This window comes from Syngnathoides biaculeatus, chromosome 14, assembly GCF_019802595.1.
Source record: "Syngnathoides biaculeatus isolate LvHL_M chromosome 14, ASM1980259v1, whole genome shotgun sequence".
Classification (NCBI taxonomy): Eukaryota; Metazoa; Chordata; class Actinopteri; order Syngnathiformes; family Syngnathidae; genus Syngnathoides; species Syngnathoides biaculeatus.
This window is the reverse complement of record NC_084653.1, coordinates 12,156,355-12,172,552: the sequence shown is the minus strand read 5'-3', so window position 1 is coordinate 12,172,552 and position 16,198 is coordinate 12,156,355. Positions and strand designations below refer to the sequence as shown.

The 16,198-nt window shown below is 41.0% G+C and overlaps 1 protein-coding gene across 4 annotated transcripts in view; it reads left to right on the top strand.

Annotated features, from left to right (window-relative positions):
• The window catches only part of LOC133511831 (E3 ubiquitin-protein ligase ubr3), a 141,040-nt gene that overhangs the window by 118,603 nt on the left and 6,239 nt on the right, over nucleotides 1-16,198 (top strand). For all 4 annotated transcript variants that reach the window (XM_061840803.1, XM_061840802.1, XM_061840804.1 and 1 more), the window contains 3 exons: nucleotides 8,244-8,344; nucleotides 8,727-8,773; nucleotides 9,148-9,287. In XM_061840803.1, coding sequence (XP_061696787.1) covers nucleotides 8,244-8,344; nucleotides 8,727-8,773; nucleotides 9,148-9,256 — 257 coding nt within the window. In that variant the 3' untranslated portion in view covers nucleotides 9,257-9,287. The remainder of the gene's footprint in view (nucleotides 1-8,243; nucleotides 8,345-8,726; nucleotides 8,774-9,147; nucleotides 9,288-16,198) is intronic.

The following is a 16,198-nucleotide window of genomic DNA, read 5'->3' as shown; positions in this document are numbered from 1 at the left end:
AACTGGTAGAAGGAATGATTTAACTGATTAATTTGAGTAAAGGCAGACAAATAACAGTACAGACTTACATTTGCTGAAAGGAGGAATTTGTGATATTTGTTAAAACTCCCATTTTGACCTCAAAGTAAAATAATCAGCCCTCACTTGTACCTCAAATCTGAAGAAACCACAGCATCTGAAGTAAAACAGACAGAAGGAATTACTGGCAATTTGTCTCCATTTGCCACACACCTGCACACCCGTAGAAGGCACAGTTTTGCGAAAAAAAATCACAAAATAGTTACTCTTTTAAGAAGAAAATAAATCTGTGGCCACGTGATCAAAAGAACGTGTTCCCATAACCTGACAAGCAATAAAAATTAGCTATGTGTTACCATCTGAAAAAAATACACATCATCTTTACGTGTGTATTTTATTTTATTTTATTCCCAGATTTGACTTTTTGAACCCCAGTCGCTGCTGGTTTTAAGGCCGGCACGACCTATTTGACATAAATCATTCTCGAAGCCGATGACAACATCAAACAATTCTCTTAAATAAGGCCACGGATGAAGAATATCTTGTCTTCGAATGTGTTGTGTCATTGTTTTCAATGTGTTCGCACTCTTCCATGCTGCTGCCGTCCCTCTTTTTTTCGACCTTACAAGAAAACAAAATCTGAATCAATGAAGATCTCACTTGCGTCGACTTTGGCTTTCTCTATTTGTATTTTTACAGTCCATTGTGTTGTCATCCACTGAGATTGAGAAAATCTTTAAGTCTAGTAGAAAGTCCAGATATCTGTTTTTAATGATACATATGAAAAGTCATCTGAAAAATGAAGTGCAGATACCTGAAAAACCAACTCAAAGTCACAAAGTATTTGTTCAATTTGTTGTTGCTGTTGGGGTAAAAAAAAAAAAAAAACATTCAAGGGTTTGAGCCTGCAGGCATTCTGCCACAGCGACCTTTGATTTCTCGTGTTTTGTCGTCTCATGTACACCGTGTAGTCGTGTAAGCCCGACGCTCTTAAAGACGGTGTCACCTCCCGTCACCTGTCTTCCGAGCATGAATATTAATAAATACAACATGTTTGGCAATGAGGCGGCGAGGTACGTGCGAGAAAGGACGACTTTGCTACAGCGAGCGGCCGATATGATCAGAGTGCTTCTCAGCGTGGTAAACAGGATGGTGCGGAGGATCAGTCAAAGCTGACTTTATGCTTTATGAAAGCTGAGCTACTTATGTTTAAAGGCTGTTTGAAGATTAGGGTTGTGGTAAACATACATGTCAAGTGAGAGAGAGAACGGGAGAGACGGCGCTATCGTGGCGCGACAACACAGAGACCAATTACCTCTGCACTTTGGAAATGACTTTTAACCTGCTTGTTTGAAGAGACAAAACTTCCATGTTGATTTATTGGTCATGCGGTGGGAATTGATTTGTTTTGATGCCCTCCACTTGGATTTATTACCTGTATCCATTCAATTTGCCCACTTTAATTTTGGCTCTAAAAGCTCAAACATCATCTTATCATATGACCAGGGTTACAAAGTTGTTTTCAGGTTATTTTTGACTGCAATTATGGATCCAAAACTGTTTGAAGAATTATTGGCCCATGTGTTAGAAAATTGTGCTAATTTTCAAACAGCTAAAGGTCTGATTACTGAACAAGTTCACTCCATCTTTTATTTTGGGGTTTTCTGAGACATTTCTGGAAAAACAATGATAAAATACATGTAAATACTTTCCGTGGAGGGACATATACAACTCATCGGGGGACCGTCCATTTAGTCTCTGGACATTCAGTAGGGACTTTCCATAATTAATCCACCTCTCAATACACCCAGCGTAACGTTCCAATTCCAGAAATAGAGCGCACATGGCTACAGTTGTTTTTGTTTGTTGGCTGTAACAGGTTTTGTTCTCACCAACCAATCAGAGAACGGAAAAAATGTTAGTGTTCTGGCTCTATGAGGACAAATTCAAAATTTGATTGGTCAAAGAAACAATATAATTGTAATTCACATCAGACAGTGCTGCTGACAGTGAAGGCGATGGGCAGATAAGTTTGACATGGCTCAGAAAATGGGTGGATGGATGGTGCGACCAAGAGTAATGCTCCAAAATGAAGAGAACAAACTGTGGGGAAGAAATTCTAACAAATACAGGGAAAAAATATTTGAATTTACGTAGAAGGTCACTACTGGTTCAGGTCTGCGCTTGCTTATATTTCGTTTAAACTCATTGACTGCCATCGACAGCTTTTGAATTCCAATATCCGTGTCAACGTACAACTGGCAGTGTTTCAAAATGAGGAGATCTGGCACACTTAGGTCAAAGCCACTTTTCTCTACCGCGGTTTCCCTCCCAGAGCTTGTAAACAACTTCATTCATGTGTCTCCCCTCACCCCCACCCCCTGCCAACAACCAGGTGCCCCTCCGCACGCCTCCATCAAAACAGCCGCAGCTTCTCCATATCAGCGTGCATCTGCCAGACAAACCATCCACCCTTTCCGTGTTCTCCAGACAAATACTCTCCCTCCCTCTCGATGTCTCAGCCTCTTGATCTATTTGTCTGTCCGCACGTATCGCGGCGTCTCCACCGAATCCCTTCAGTTTTAGGCAAATTACCGGCTCAGCGTTAGCGACAGCAAAGATTTGGAAGGGATAGGAAAGACTCGAGTTACAGGGAAGGAGTTGCCGCTGTCTGACGCTACCTACGTAATCTCCTTAATGTCAGTGGGAGTCGTTAACAGGATGTACTTCCAAACTAGTCATCATCCATCACGATTTTAGCCCCATAATCTCCACAGACGTCGAAGGAAGGTGGAGAGTAATGCTTCAAGTTTTCAGTAAATTTGCACCAGCGGATTGAGTCATTGGATTTTGGGATAGCAAAGTTTTAACCGAGTTAAACAGATTTAGTCATAAATTTATGGATGATATTCAGTTGATTTTCCAACTAACAATTTTTAAAGCCTTGTTGGACTAGTGTGGTTTGGGCCCGTGTCTTTTTTTTTTTTTTCGTTCCCACTATCACTGGTCGTGTGGAGTACCCAAAATATGAAATACTCTACTAACTAAAGCGTACAATTCCAATGGAGGTAACGGTTACTTTAATCCAGTACCTAAAAAGTGAGCCACATGTGGCACATATAAGATTTGGCACTTTTGGGGACAATCATAAATATGAAACCAGAAAAATGATCACATTTTCATCACATTCTGTGATTCCATTAATAAAATACTACATCTTGCATATATACACGTCTCTGCCGTTGATTAGCGCCAACTAAAGTTCAGATGTCCTCGTAGGGTTGTCCTGCCATTTTTTTCCCCCCTCGCAGATGCCTGAAGGTATTGTGCAACAGTATTTGGAGCTGGTCATAATTCCTACCAACTTGACAAAGGTGCTGGTTCCACCTAAAGATAAACAAAAGCAAAGTACGATGCTGCAACAATTGTGCGCTTCACTTGTGTGCTTGCAGTTCTTTTGATAAAATCCCTTTAAGAACTAAGGCCTAAATGTTCAACCTTTGCTTCTTCTGAGCAAAACGCATTTTCCCACATGCAATTGGGACCTTTCACGTATGGATTTTTCTTTTTCTTATATATAAAATAGTGTAATGCAGTCCATTTTGCCTGTGAGGATGTGTTTATTCTATTACCATCCAGCTTTGCTATCCAATGATCCCTCCCCTCTGACTACTTTTGACTCATCTTGGTGGATGGTCAGCTCAAAACGGCATATATTATGTCAAACGACTAATGGGCCATTTCCGTTTGGACTTTTCCTCTACGCAGATGCTCTTTTTAGGAGTTTCTTATGTTCCGTATCGGCTGTCAGTGGAGATGATTGATTTCGGTGTGAAAAGCTGGATGCAAGTAACAACATCCTCTTTCGGCGCTAGTGAAAACAGATGCAGGAACTCCCCTCCCTCGACCCCCGTCCATGATCTGCAGGAGGACTTGATCATTTTGTCTTCTAATGCAAAGCATATGAGTTAGCATTTTATTGTCCCAAATGATTAAAATGGGTCATAAATCTTAGGCAGCGCTGCAGTGTTCTGGAAAATCTCTTCAACTTCAGCTATGGTTTTTTTTGTTGTTGTTGTTTGCAACTGATGAATGAGACCTGGTCTTTTTTTTTTTTTTTTTTTAAATACACACGTGTGTCTGTATGCATACAGATGAGGCGGTTGTAAGATATAGAGAAACTGTCTGGGTTCATGGTTCATTTAGACATCAGACGCCCCCCCCCCAACTTTTTTTCTTATAATCTGCCTTTTGGAATGTCTGCTAACAACAAACCCAAGTGTGGTCAGCGAAACGTCAGGTGATCACAGTGGATGTATTAAAGAGGAAATCAATACATTTTTAATTTATTCCAGTAAAAAAAAAAAATCTCAGCCTTGCCTTTCATGTTGTTTCTGAGGATTTGCAACAGATGTCTGAGTGGCATTTAGAAACTTAATGTGAGTGAACTGTTTCTCTTTGAAAAAGAAAACAATACATATCTCCAGAAGTGCTTTTTTTTTTTTATCTTCAGCTCGGCAAACATTTGCAATGTGTACCATCGGGGAACTCTGCTCACATTCTCTTGATAGCGATGAATCAATATTGTATGAACCGTGCTGCCTCCTTATTCCTGGTCCGCCATGATTCCTCCCCACCCCAAACAGCAGATGTTCACTGCCATCATTTAGCAAGCCCTCCACCCCCACCGCCCACCCAGAGCCAGCATCTGACCTCTCGCTATACTGCCACCTGCCTGCATCCAAGCAGGAAGGCCATGCCAGCAGCCAGCTTGCCAGCCTCCCCGCCTGCAATCTATCTGCATGAGCAGCATTCCTCTGGGGCTCGCCTGGATCAAATGGCAGCGATTTCCCAGGGAGAGGTGCCTAGATGGGAAGCCTGACCCATCCTCTGATCTGCTCCACGCTCCCATCGCTGCGGGTCAAAATGGATAAATGGTGATGCCGAGGAGCCAGCCAGCAGATAACGGGCCTGGCGCTTTGAGGAAAATATCGAACTGGGATTTAAATGGCAATTACTTTGCTTCAACCACAGGTCTGAGCGTTCGCTCTTAAATGATGATCATCAAACATCTGCAATTTGTTTGAAAGAAATCGATCTGGACAGTCCTGTCTTGTATGCCTCGTGATGCTGACTTTTATTTGGGTGGAATTGATTGCTGATTAATCGTACCTTGAAGCAATGTGGAGTCGAGCGCAAAGGGGCTTTTCAATCACTCTCAAGTAATTCGTAATCTAAAGAAGTGCTTCTCAAAATTTTGGGTCCAGAGACCCCTTAAAAGAAGCATTCACCCTACCCACACCCCCAAGGACCTACTTGATAGATTTTTTTTCTCCTGAACGTTTCAACCTAAATATTCATGATCTGTTTAATAGAAGGGCATAGACGCTAGACGCTATGAAGTAAATTCAGTGATTTGTCTTTGTTGCATTACACTTGAACATGATTGAATATATTAGTGTTACATTTTTTCCCCCGTCATTTCAGTTTTGTTGGGCGTGGCTAAAAGCGCGAAGTGACATGAGTCCCTCCTTCAATCGCATCATTGGTTATCTGTTGCAATTACAAACTATTTAGTTATTATTAGCATTAGCTCAAGAGCTATACACACATACACCAACAGCAAATCATTTGGAATAAAGCCGAAAGTCACTTCTGCCCCATGAGTTAAATTCTCCCCATTTTCCAAGTAAAATCTCTAAAAACACTTTAATGTATATATGGAGGGCCAGGACCTCATAAACAAACACTACACTCATCTACACAAGTCATTTGTAATACTTGCTTACCCTAAATTATTTAAATGCGAGTTTATAAATTGGTACACAGAAGTAAATTCATAGTAATCGCGATCTGGTTATTGTACCTGTTGCTTGAAGATGCATTCTAAGTGCAAAGGCTACAATCCAACTGTGGTCCACCATTGTCGTATTTGTTTGGGTACACACAATAGGCAAGTTGCATTTTGACACCAGTATATGTATATATTTTATTTACACAACCCCTTTATAAAATATAATTTTGAGACCCAAATTTTAACAGTTTCGTATAGTAAAAGGCGCCAGCGGTCAGAAAGGATGGGTTGCAGAAGAACTTTCATCATTTATATGCTGCAGAACTCTGTGTGTCCAAAAGTGAACCCTCCCTCCTGCCCCCCCCCCCCAAAAAAAAAAAGCTCAGCAAAACAATGGTCTATGGAATATGCAGTGTTATATTTTGATCCTGTTTTCAAGTTTCGTTCAAGGATGCCTGTGTTCATTATATGCGATTGAGCACTTTGATGCAATTTCAGGGGAATAAGTAATTTGCTTATCAAACTCATTTTGGATTTATTTGTAGACTAACAGCCTATATTTGCACATATACTGATAGGCCCAAGAATAAAAATTTATTTTCGTTTTCTTTGTTTTGTGAAGTTATGTTTACACTTGCTTCTTTTGGTTTGTTGACAAGCCAGAAACCTTTCTGCAATAATAAATGACCCCAGTGATCTAATCAAACTTAGTGAAAAGAGAATGGACACAACAGAGGCTTTAGAATTTAGGAGCTGATCCGTTCAGAACATTGAAAGTTCTTGCAGACATCCGCAGCCTCACGTTGCATAAACTACAAACATCATTTTAAGTACCTGCTGACAAATCATGTCAGTTATTTTCTTTATAGTGCACATATCCATTCAGTGATGAATACTAAAAAGTGTGTGTATGTGTGTGTGGGGGGGGGGTGTCATGGTTTGCACCTCGGATGCCGGCAGAGAAAACGTTAGCTGACGGGAAATTTTTTGCCGTTTTCAATGCATGACTTCAGTAAACCTGCACTGCTTTGAATAACATTAAGAAAGCCGGTGGGGGTGGGGTGCAGGTAGAAATGGGTGGGATCTGGGTGCTCTTTGATGTATAGGACCGGGATGTGATGAGGTCGGTTCCGTGAGAGTACAAAGTAGCGTTAAGATGGAAAAAGCAAATTCAGCTTTAGTCAAGGTAAAGCGTGGCCAAGCTACGATGAAGAAATGTTCTCACCTGGAATGTCAGCAAAGAAGATGCAACATTATGGGCTGTTAAATGTGAGGGCTTTATTGAAAATGTGTTTGACTTTACAAGATTTTGGAACATTAAAATGCACACGGAAGGTGTGCTCTAGTGGCTAGATGTACCAATAATGAAACAGTCTGGTTTTGACTTGAGAACCAGGGTGAGTTCATGGAATGGAGAAGATTTTCAGACAATTTTGATAGCGGATGATATCTCCTCTCAAATCGTATTTTTTTTCATCCCTACAGCTTAGTGATTTTGCTTGTTTGTTGAATTGAGGTAGGAGAGGAAAAAAAAATACCACTTTCGATACGAGCGACCCGACTTAGTTTTTCGTTTTTGCCTTGACTTATGAGCAATAATTTGACATATGAGTGCTGTACAGTATGGTAGCAGTGAGGTCAAATCCCTCCACAACGAGAAGCATTTTGGCTTACAGTGAACAATTGCCTTCCTTTAACAAGTCAGTGTAGCTTAAAGCTACTAAACACTTCAAATTGCCATAGGTGGGCTCATGAATAGCGTTCGCGTTTCGGTGTTGTAACCCTTTGGGCAACAGATATTTGAAAACAAATGGTGGAGCAACACATAAGATGGACAAAATGTTACGTACAGGCACATTCTTTATCCTTTATTTAAAAAACAAAAAGATTCCTGAATCTTGCTGAGTTACTCGTAAATCTCTTCTGTGTTTGTATGTCTGGATTAGACAGACAGAGCACAAAGTCCATTGTCTTGAAACAACGTCCAAAATTGTTTAATTCTTAGACATAATTAAATATGTAAATTATTCTTTATAGATTTAATTATGTCATTGCCATATGTTTTATATAACTCACCATAATAGGGTGTCATTTACAAAAAAAATTCTGTTGTGAGATGGTGGAAGGGATGTGGATGGCATTTTTTTTTTTTTCATTTCAATGAAAAAAATGATTTGAGTGTTTTGATTTACAATTACAGGAACAGAACAAATTAATCTTCATGTCCCTCTGCATTAAAAACACATCTCAGTATGTTGCCAAGTTACGTGGACTATATCTGGAAAGGTAGTTTTACATAGCTCTTTACATGTCCTAATCAAAAGGCTATTAGCTTCCTGCTCAAACTGATGCTTGAGTTTTTGTTAGTTTGTTGTATTTGTTCAGAGTATTGCTCACATGGACACCCGGCCTCGCTGTCGCTCTGTTGCAGGTCCAGCGACGAAGCTCCAGCAGAGGACTCCTCGCCGGCGGGGCCAGCCGCCCAAACTGCTTAACAGCCCCGAAGACAGCCTGTACTACAACCAGCTAAATGTGAGTTCAAAGTGGCCATAAAGGCCTTTGTCTGACTTTGCTTGCACATGATAATACAATTAAAGCTACCTGTGCCAAAGCCTGGAGCCCCCACCCCCCAACGTCTCTGTGCCTCTTGTCTTGAACATGTGCTTATGCTCTTTATCTGTTGCTTTCATGTCAGGATGTCTGCCTTCACGGTGAATAATTGATGCGGTTTATCAAAGCTGAGCAAGATGCATGCTTCATCAGACTCACTTGAGCCCTTTGATCAGGAAAAAAATTATGCTGTGACTTCTGATATTATCAGCATCTGCTCGCATTCAACACAAAATCACTTTGAATTAAAAATTAATGACTCTCAGCTCATCTTTTGACTGTGTGCTCTCGGCCCTTTCCTCAGAGAACTCTGGATTACCAGGGGAGCAAGAGGAAGCCCAGAAAACTTGGGTAAATAACTGCTTTCCTACTCGCTCTAAACAGAGCAGGCTCTTTGTGGAATTCAAGAGCCCGCAAACGGAGTTGTTGTCTTGTAATGTAAATGGAGCGACCAAAATAACGAGCGGCGCTCGAGCATCCACGCTACTCGGCGTCATTAGAGAGATACGTCTTACGGCTTTGTCAGCATGCTAATTTTAATTGTTGAAGGTCTGACTTGAATTTGTTCTATAAATGACACAGCGGCTCACATCACAATGATTAAGAACTCGGCTGAATATTTTGGGTTGGGAATATTCCCCCTCAAAACTCAGCCGCCCGCCCCTCACTCCCACGTATTGACAGCTGACTTTAACGGGAATCCGCACTTGTCATCTTCCTTCCAGTCAAATCAAAGTGCTGGACAGAGAGGATGAGTACTACAAATTACTGTCAATGGTGGAGTCGATCCCCGAAGAAGAGTACGAGAGCCCGGCCCCCGCCCGCCTGTTCTAGCCAGAGATGAGCCTTAACATCATGTCAGCCGGTAAGACAGACACTCCAAAGAACATCCTCCTTGTTGAGTGTGCAGTGCTATGTGGCGCCCGCAGTACAGAAGCGGCGCCTTTGGTTCTTAATCCTCTCTGATCGCAGAGACTCTACGGGGACGACTCACTTATAGATCCCACTTAGACTACTATGATGTTTTTTTTTTTTTTTTAGTGCACTAAGTCACCACGGATTCTTCACAGAGAGCAGACTTTATCTAATCAATCAAATATACCTACCACAGGGTGTCTTCGGCTTATGTCATAATTATAGACCATTGGCCGTACCGTAAGTGGCTCAGTGAAATGGTGTATTATTAATCATTTTTTGTAGATAATGTATGCAAGTGAGTATTATCTGTCTCTGTGTTGCTACACCATTGGTGTTCACACATTTGTTGCGCAACTAAACATTGTAACCGTTAGCATGTCATGTAAAGTTTTGCCCTGTTTATTGGCATTAACATTTGGTTAATCGAGTTGCGTTCACTGCCACCATACAAGGCTCACATCTCAAGTATGCACTCACAAGTCAAAGCAAAATATCGGACGGATGACCACTTGTATCTTGCAAAACTCGAAAGTGGGGTCACTCGTATCTCAAGGCACAAGATGAGATGTTTTGTTCATTTAAAAAAAAAAAAAAACAATGTCAAAATGTTTCTTCATGAGGTACATAAGTCGGGCAAAATATTAACACTTCCCTTTAAAAAACAAAAAGGGATTGCAGTGATACTCTGACTGACTTATAAATGTAGTTTTTCCCCCATGTACCTCAATTTACTTGCATATTGTAAAGACATTAAGCGTTCCAGCCATTAAAAAGGTGAAATTTTTCATTTTGAAAAAAAAACTGCTACACGTATGAAAATAATAAAACATTAAAATGTCATGTAAAGAAATAAAGTGCTGTTATCCAGTCCAATTAACCCGACACACACATTCACTGTAGTATTCGAGTGTGTGCCCTGAAAGCCCGGGTGTCATCCCTATAAACATTCTAAAATAGATATTGTAATGAAAAATACATATAACAGTATTCACTTCAATGTCTATACGGAAGAAAAAAAGTGAGCGGAGAGCGCGTCATCCATGCACAAAGTTGGGCAATTGAGTGTCCCTCAACATCCAAGTGGTCGCCATATTAGTCGCGTCATCTGTCCTTGACGTCGTCGTCACTTCCGCCGTTGAAAACGCGCAGTGCCTGCTACTACGGAAGCCGAACAACAGAGATATTGGCATTTTTCTGACGCCCCTTCTGACACCGAATTTATTTTCGAAAAGGACCACACAACCGAGTGAAGTTACCGGGGCAATATTACACTATTGTTTTGAGCCCTCAGGGCAATATTACACTATTGTTTCGAGCCATATTCAGATGATATCCGATCACGGCCAAACCACATCCCGTCCGATCCACTCCCGTGGTGGAGATGAGCCATCACGGCTCATCGCAACCGGCCGGTGTGGCTTATGACAGAGCCGAGCGGTGCTGCTTTAGTCATAGTCACACGAAGGAACAACGAGTTACCTTCCCGGAGGTTAAACTAATGGAAACCAACAAGTCCACTAGGGGGCGCCTCTGTCCTTTATGTCACTTCCTGCTTCTTCTCGAAAATAAATCCCTCGAGAGGATTTTCATGGCGTGAGTTCCATAAAGCTGTATACGTCAAAATCATGTTTTGTGGTGAAAAAACACATGGGACCATATTGGCTGTGGGTTTTTCATTAATAATATACCAAAAATCATGCGTTTGACGACACTTGAGCTTTAAGAGGCGTGGCCTAGTGTATGAGATCACAAACTCTGACTCCACCTCGAATGGGCAGTTCACCACACAGTTCGTTCAGTGTTAGTGTCTCAATTTTTTATTTCTCCTCCTCGCTTCCCGGCATCGCCGGAGGCAACTATGTGGCTGGTGACCTTAACGCCATTCCGCTGGCCCCCTGTGAGCTACTCTAACCACTGGCAAGCTGGCAAGGATCTTGTCTGCGTGTGGGACCAGTCGACAGAGAAACTGTACCCAAATAAACTTCACACTTCTGGGAAGATGTATTTTTTTCAAGTAGAGTGCATGGTTTGATGGCCAAATACATGCTTTTCTAGTAGAACTGTGCCAAGTTATTAGGAATAAGGAAGACGCAATTCTGCCGAATGGCCAGTGCATGGAACAAGACCGCTTCGAGTTTATATAGGGCATGAGGAAATCACGCTAGAAAGTCTACACTACAGCCTGCTTTCATTTCGAGGATTTCTTAACCACGCCCCAATAATCCGGTCAGGTGGGAAGATGAAAAAGAGTTTAGGATATACAATTCAGTACTTAATTGTTCTCACTCTCTGGACATTTACAGCACTTATCTTCAAACATGTTTAATGTTTACAGAAACAAAACATGGCAACGACTTTGGGGGTGACTTAAAAATGATTGTTTTTGAAGTGCTTCAAGAATTTGCAGCTGTGCTCAGAAGTAGACGTGAAATTGAACACGGCCCTTGCTGCTCTTCAATGCCACCGTGTATTATTCCAAGTACTGACATGATTAAATCTAGCAAAACAAGTTGAATCGTGAGACATTTCAGCACAAGACCTCCACCTCAGTGGTGTTAAAAGTACTACAATGTTCTGTCTTAACACATGTTCTTCTCACTGAAATCTTTCAGTAGTCAATAGATACTTTAAACCAATCACCACCCGGGCACAACCTAACTAACCCTCATAACCTCACTGTGATTTCCTCCCTAAATACTGAAATTTGTGTCTCGGAAATTTTGGTCTGGCGAGTAGATTTGTGAATTTTTTTTTTTTCCTCTTTCAATTTGCATATCATTTACTGTATCTCTCTTTGTTGATACCCGAGGGCCTGAGAGGAGATTTTGATCTTAATAGGAATAGTAGGGTGGTATGACTGAGGATCTGATCTTGCTTATATTCAGAGGGGAAAACATTAGAGCACTGCCTAGATAGCGGGGCCGTCTTAACTTAGCTTGGGTTTAAAGTGGCCTGAGGTGATCATCCAACACCAATTTTTAGTACTGTGGAGGTCAAACTCAAACTCACTGACTTTACAACAGTGTGTTTTTCCACCCTGGGACGGCAGTACTGACATAAAAAGTTTTCAAAGAAGGAAAGAAAGATAAAAAAGAATGAGGGAGAGAGACAAAGAAAGTGAGTGCTTTAAGAATGGTTAATACAGTGGAACCTCTAAAAGTTAAATGACAATGAAGTTGTACAACGATGAAAGTCGCACAAACTTCAGGAAGTACTTTTTTTTTGGTTCTTACTGAAAGGTACCAGTGATGGCAAAGAGGAAACATATGGTGATGTCAACAGAATGCGAAACAGAATTTATGATTAATTATTCTGGAAGCACTACATCTGTCTCCATACTGTCTACTCAGTCCAATGAACTACCTCTTAATGGGATTTCAATTCATTTGAATGAGGAATATTGGTTTGAAATACATGTAAATTGAGTTGTGGATGATGTCACAGAAGAATTGAAAAAAAAATTATTCTTGCATATCCAGTCTTGAGAAAATGTAGCTTCGATTCGTGGCCTAAATTAAAGAAGTCAAAAGAATCAAAGCATAATAGTCCGCACCACTGGCAGTATTCTAATGTGGTGTCATAGTTAGTTCAGAAGCTTTTCACCTTCGGTCGTAGTCGCAGAGGCTGCAATAATTACTCCCATGTTGGGATAGTTAGTTCCTCTGAAGAGCAGCCTGAAATAGAGCACCCCAGCACCCTGTAGTGCATCTTAAAAGTACACTGAATCAATTAAGTGTGATCATGCTCCCCTGATTAATTTTGGCCCCGTTCTAACCACCGAGAGAATTTCAAATAGGCCCACTGCTTGTGAATAACAAGCTTGGGCGCTGGTGACAAACAAGGCCAATGTGGGAGTTTCTTTGCTGCCAATTTACCACCTTGCCTGATTGCCCGTGTTTGCATATGACAGGAGATGAGCGGAGGCATCATAGCCGAATGAGTGACGCAAACAGAAAAGCAAAAGCAAATACTGTATATCCGTCACTTGTCTGCGAGATTCTGAGGTGGCAAAAGCAAACGTACTCTGTCCTCTAGTAGAAGTACCGATACTTGTGTCGAATAAATAGAAATGACTAGTGAAATGAATTGTCACTTTTGCGTTTATTCCGCAGTCCGGCGTTTAAACAACTGTGAAGAAAGAGGGGAAGAGCATATTGTTTCTGTCAGGCAATCTGTCATTTTCCTACTTTGCTACAAGTTCTTTCTTGAATTTTAGGGTATTTCCCTTTAGTAAAGGGCCACTTGGAACTTTGCCTTGCTCCCATGCTGGCTTATTGAATGGTCGCACTCAATAAATAAACACAAAAAACATTTGAACACGCTTCCAAAGATCCCGTTGGCTAAGTCAAGGAATAAAGCAATAAAGTTGTGCATTGAATGCTTTGTATGGGGCAAGATTCCAGGATATGAGTGGCCCAGTTACACGCACATGCCGATGAATTTGGTCCAGAACATCTTCCACGGCATAAAAACCGAGTTATTGTACTTTACACAAAAACTGGGACAAAATGTCAGGGGAAGGAACTGTTTGAAAACGAATTGTATGAAAATTGAGTTTCATACTGTAGTCTGGTAACATTAAAACGATTGATTCATCTCTCTTTAAGTACTACTTCAGTGCGAGAGTAAAAATAAAATTAATATATACAGTGCTTCAATGATCTAAAAGAACCGTTTTGACAAATTGGTGCAACGAAACCAGATTGTTTCCGTCTGTTGTTAAGTATTATTTCATGCAGTGAAGGAAAAATATCCCGTTTTGAATTTTTTGCTATCAAAACAAGGTGTTACCATAGCTCTATTATGAACTGACTTGATTTAAAAAAAAAAAAAAAAAAGCTAAATTAGCTAAAGATACCTGAAAATTATGAACTGAAAAATAGATCTCACCTGAATGCGTTTTTTCAGATTAGACTGAAGGCCTTTTTTTGTTTTTTTTATACAGCCTCATCAAGTCTTGCTCCCCTCTTGTTTTTACTCCTTAAATGTGCCAACATCTGGCACGTGAGCCAGCGTTACTTGAATGTGGCTAACGTTACTTTCATGTGGCTAACGTTACTGCTGGCGCTATTCCATGGCATTTTTACCATTCGCTCTTCTGTTTTTTTTCCATGAAAGCTTACAAGCAGCACAGGCCTGATTCAGTTTTTCCTCTGCCTCCCAGTTTCATCCAAAGTTTTCAACAACCTATACAGAAAGCGCTGGAGTTGCAGCCCTAACAAATAATGAAACACTCTCCAAGTGTACTTAGCTTTTCACTGAATAGTGACGTCTCACTTCAAAGCGAGGACACGATTGGGCCATCATTGTCCCGTCTCTTTACATCCTCTCAGTTCAAAGGCAGAGTTTAAATACCGCTGTTTCATGTGAAGCCTTTTCAAACACTGTTTTAATGCCGTTTACCTGCGTTTGATATCCAGATGAGCCCGATTTTCATCACACTGAGGTTGTGTTACACGTCATTGTTATTGCAAACCCCAGTGAAGAACGAACCGTTCCGAATCCTCGTGAGAATGCACACTGGATGCGACAGTAACTTGTAAAACCCAGCATGGAATTCATTTACATGAACAGCAAGAAACAACAATTTGCCCTGGTTGACTTTCGCTTTGTTTATTTCCTCTATATTAGCAAAATAAATCTTCCGGAGGATGGACTTCAGCTAGAACTTTTCACCGAATCGGTCCCATTTCCTTGTTGAACACTTAATTTCAGCTGTATATCTGATAGTGCACATTGAACTTCTCAAATATGCATTTAAAAAATAAATAACGTGAAAATAAATAATTTAGGTAACAAGACTGAGCTGAGGAGGCCTCATAGCTCAGCCCTTAGAGCATTGGTTTGGTAAACCAAGAGTTGTGAGTTCGTATCTCACTGGGGTCTCCACTCCCCAGGAGGGGTTGCGTCAGGAAGGGTATCCGGCGTGAAAAACTTTGCCAAACAAATATGAGCGTTTCATCTGAGATGACACGTTGTGGCGACCCCTACCGGGACAAGCCGAAAGAAACTTTAGGTAACAGGACTGACCTGAGATATTTAAGCCCCAATTCATCGTTGAAATACTGTATTATTCAAGATACAGAAAAATAAATGAGTAAAGTTACTTTTGGCAGTTTCGTGCCTGCAGAGGTCGTGAAGGATCCAGCTTCCTGTCAACAATGAAAGTACAATTTTTTCTGAGCGGGTAAAGTTAGGGTAACAAAACTGAGTCAGAAACTCGGGCAGATGACAAAATTTTGGATTTAAACTAAATTTGATCCTAAAGGGAAACTAAACCCCCATTTTTCTTTTCTTTTTTTTTTTTTTTGCAAGAATGCATTGTATCTGGCACCACCAGTCAAAATGTGGTGTCCTAATTAATTTGGCACTTGTAGAATAAGAATTAAACCAAATAATGAAACAATCTTCAATCTCAACGGGCCGCCATATTGTGCTATGTCGACTTTTGCCGACCGAAATGAACGTCACAACCACATTGTCAAGTGTTGCTTCCACTATCTTAGAAATTCCACCCATGTTCTGGGCAGGACACGCCCCACTGCAACATGATTGGCTCCTCTGTCACGCCAATTGCTGGCTACACAAATGTAACGAGTCACCGTTCCAAATATGTCACATTCGAACAAAATGAAAAAAGCCAAGTTTGATATGGTTAGGTTTAAGGTTACGGTTGGGGTCGTGGTGTCCACAGCACCACACTGAAGTCACATCTATTCCCTTTCGATAGTAGCCAACAGCAGCGTGCTTAGATTATAAGTGAGTTTCCGAATGCAGGATTTTACTTTATAAAACCCAGAAAGCAGGTTAGCTGACTCCCTCTGTATGCGGCAATAACAAGCAGAACTATGGCTTGTT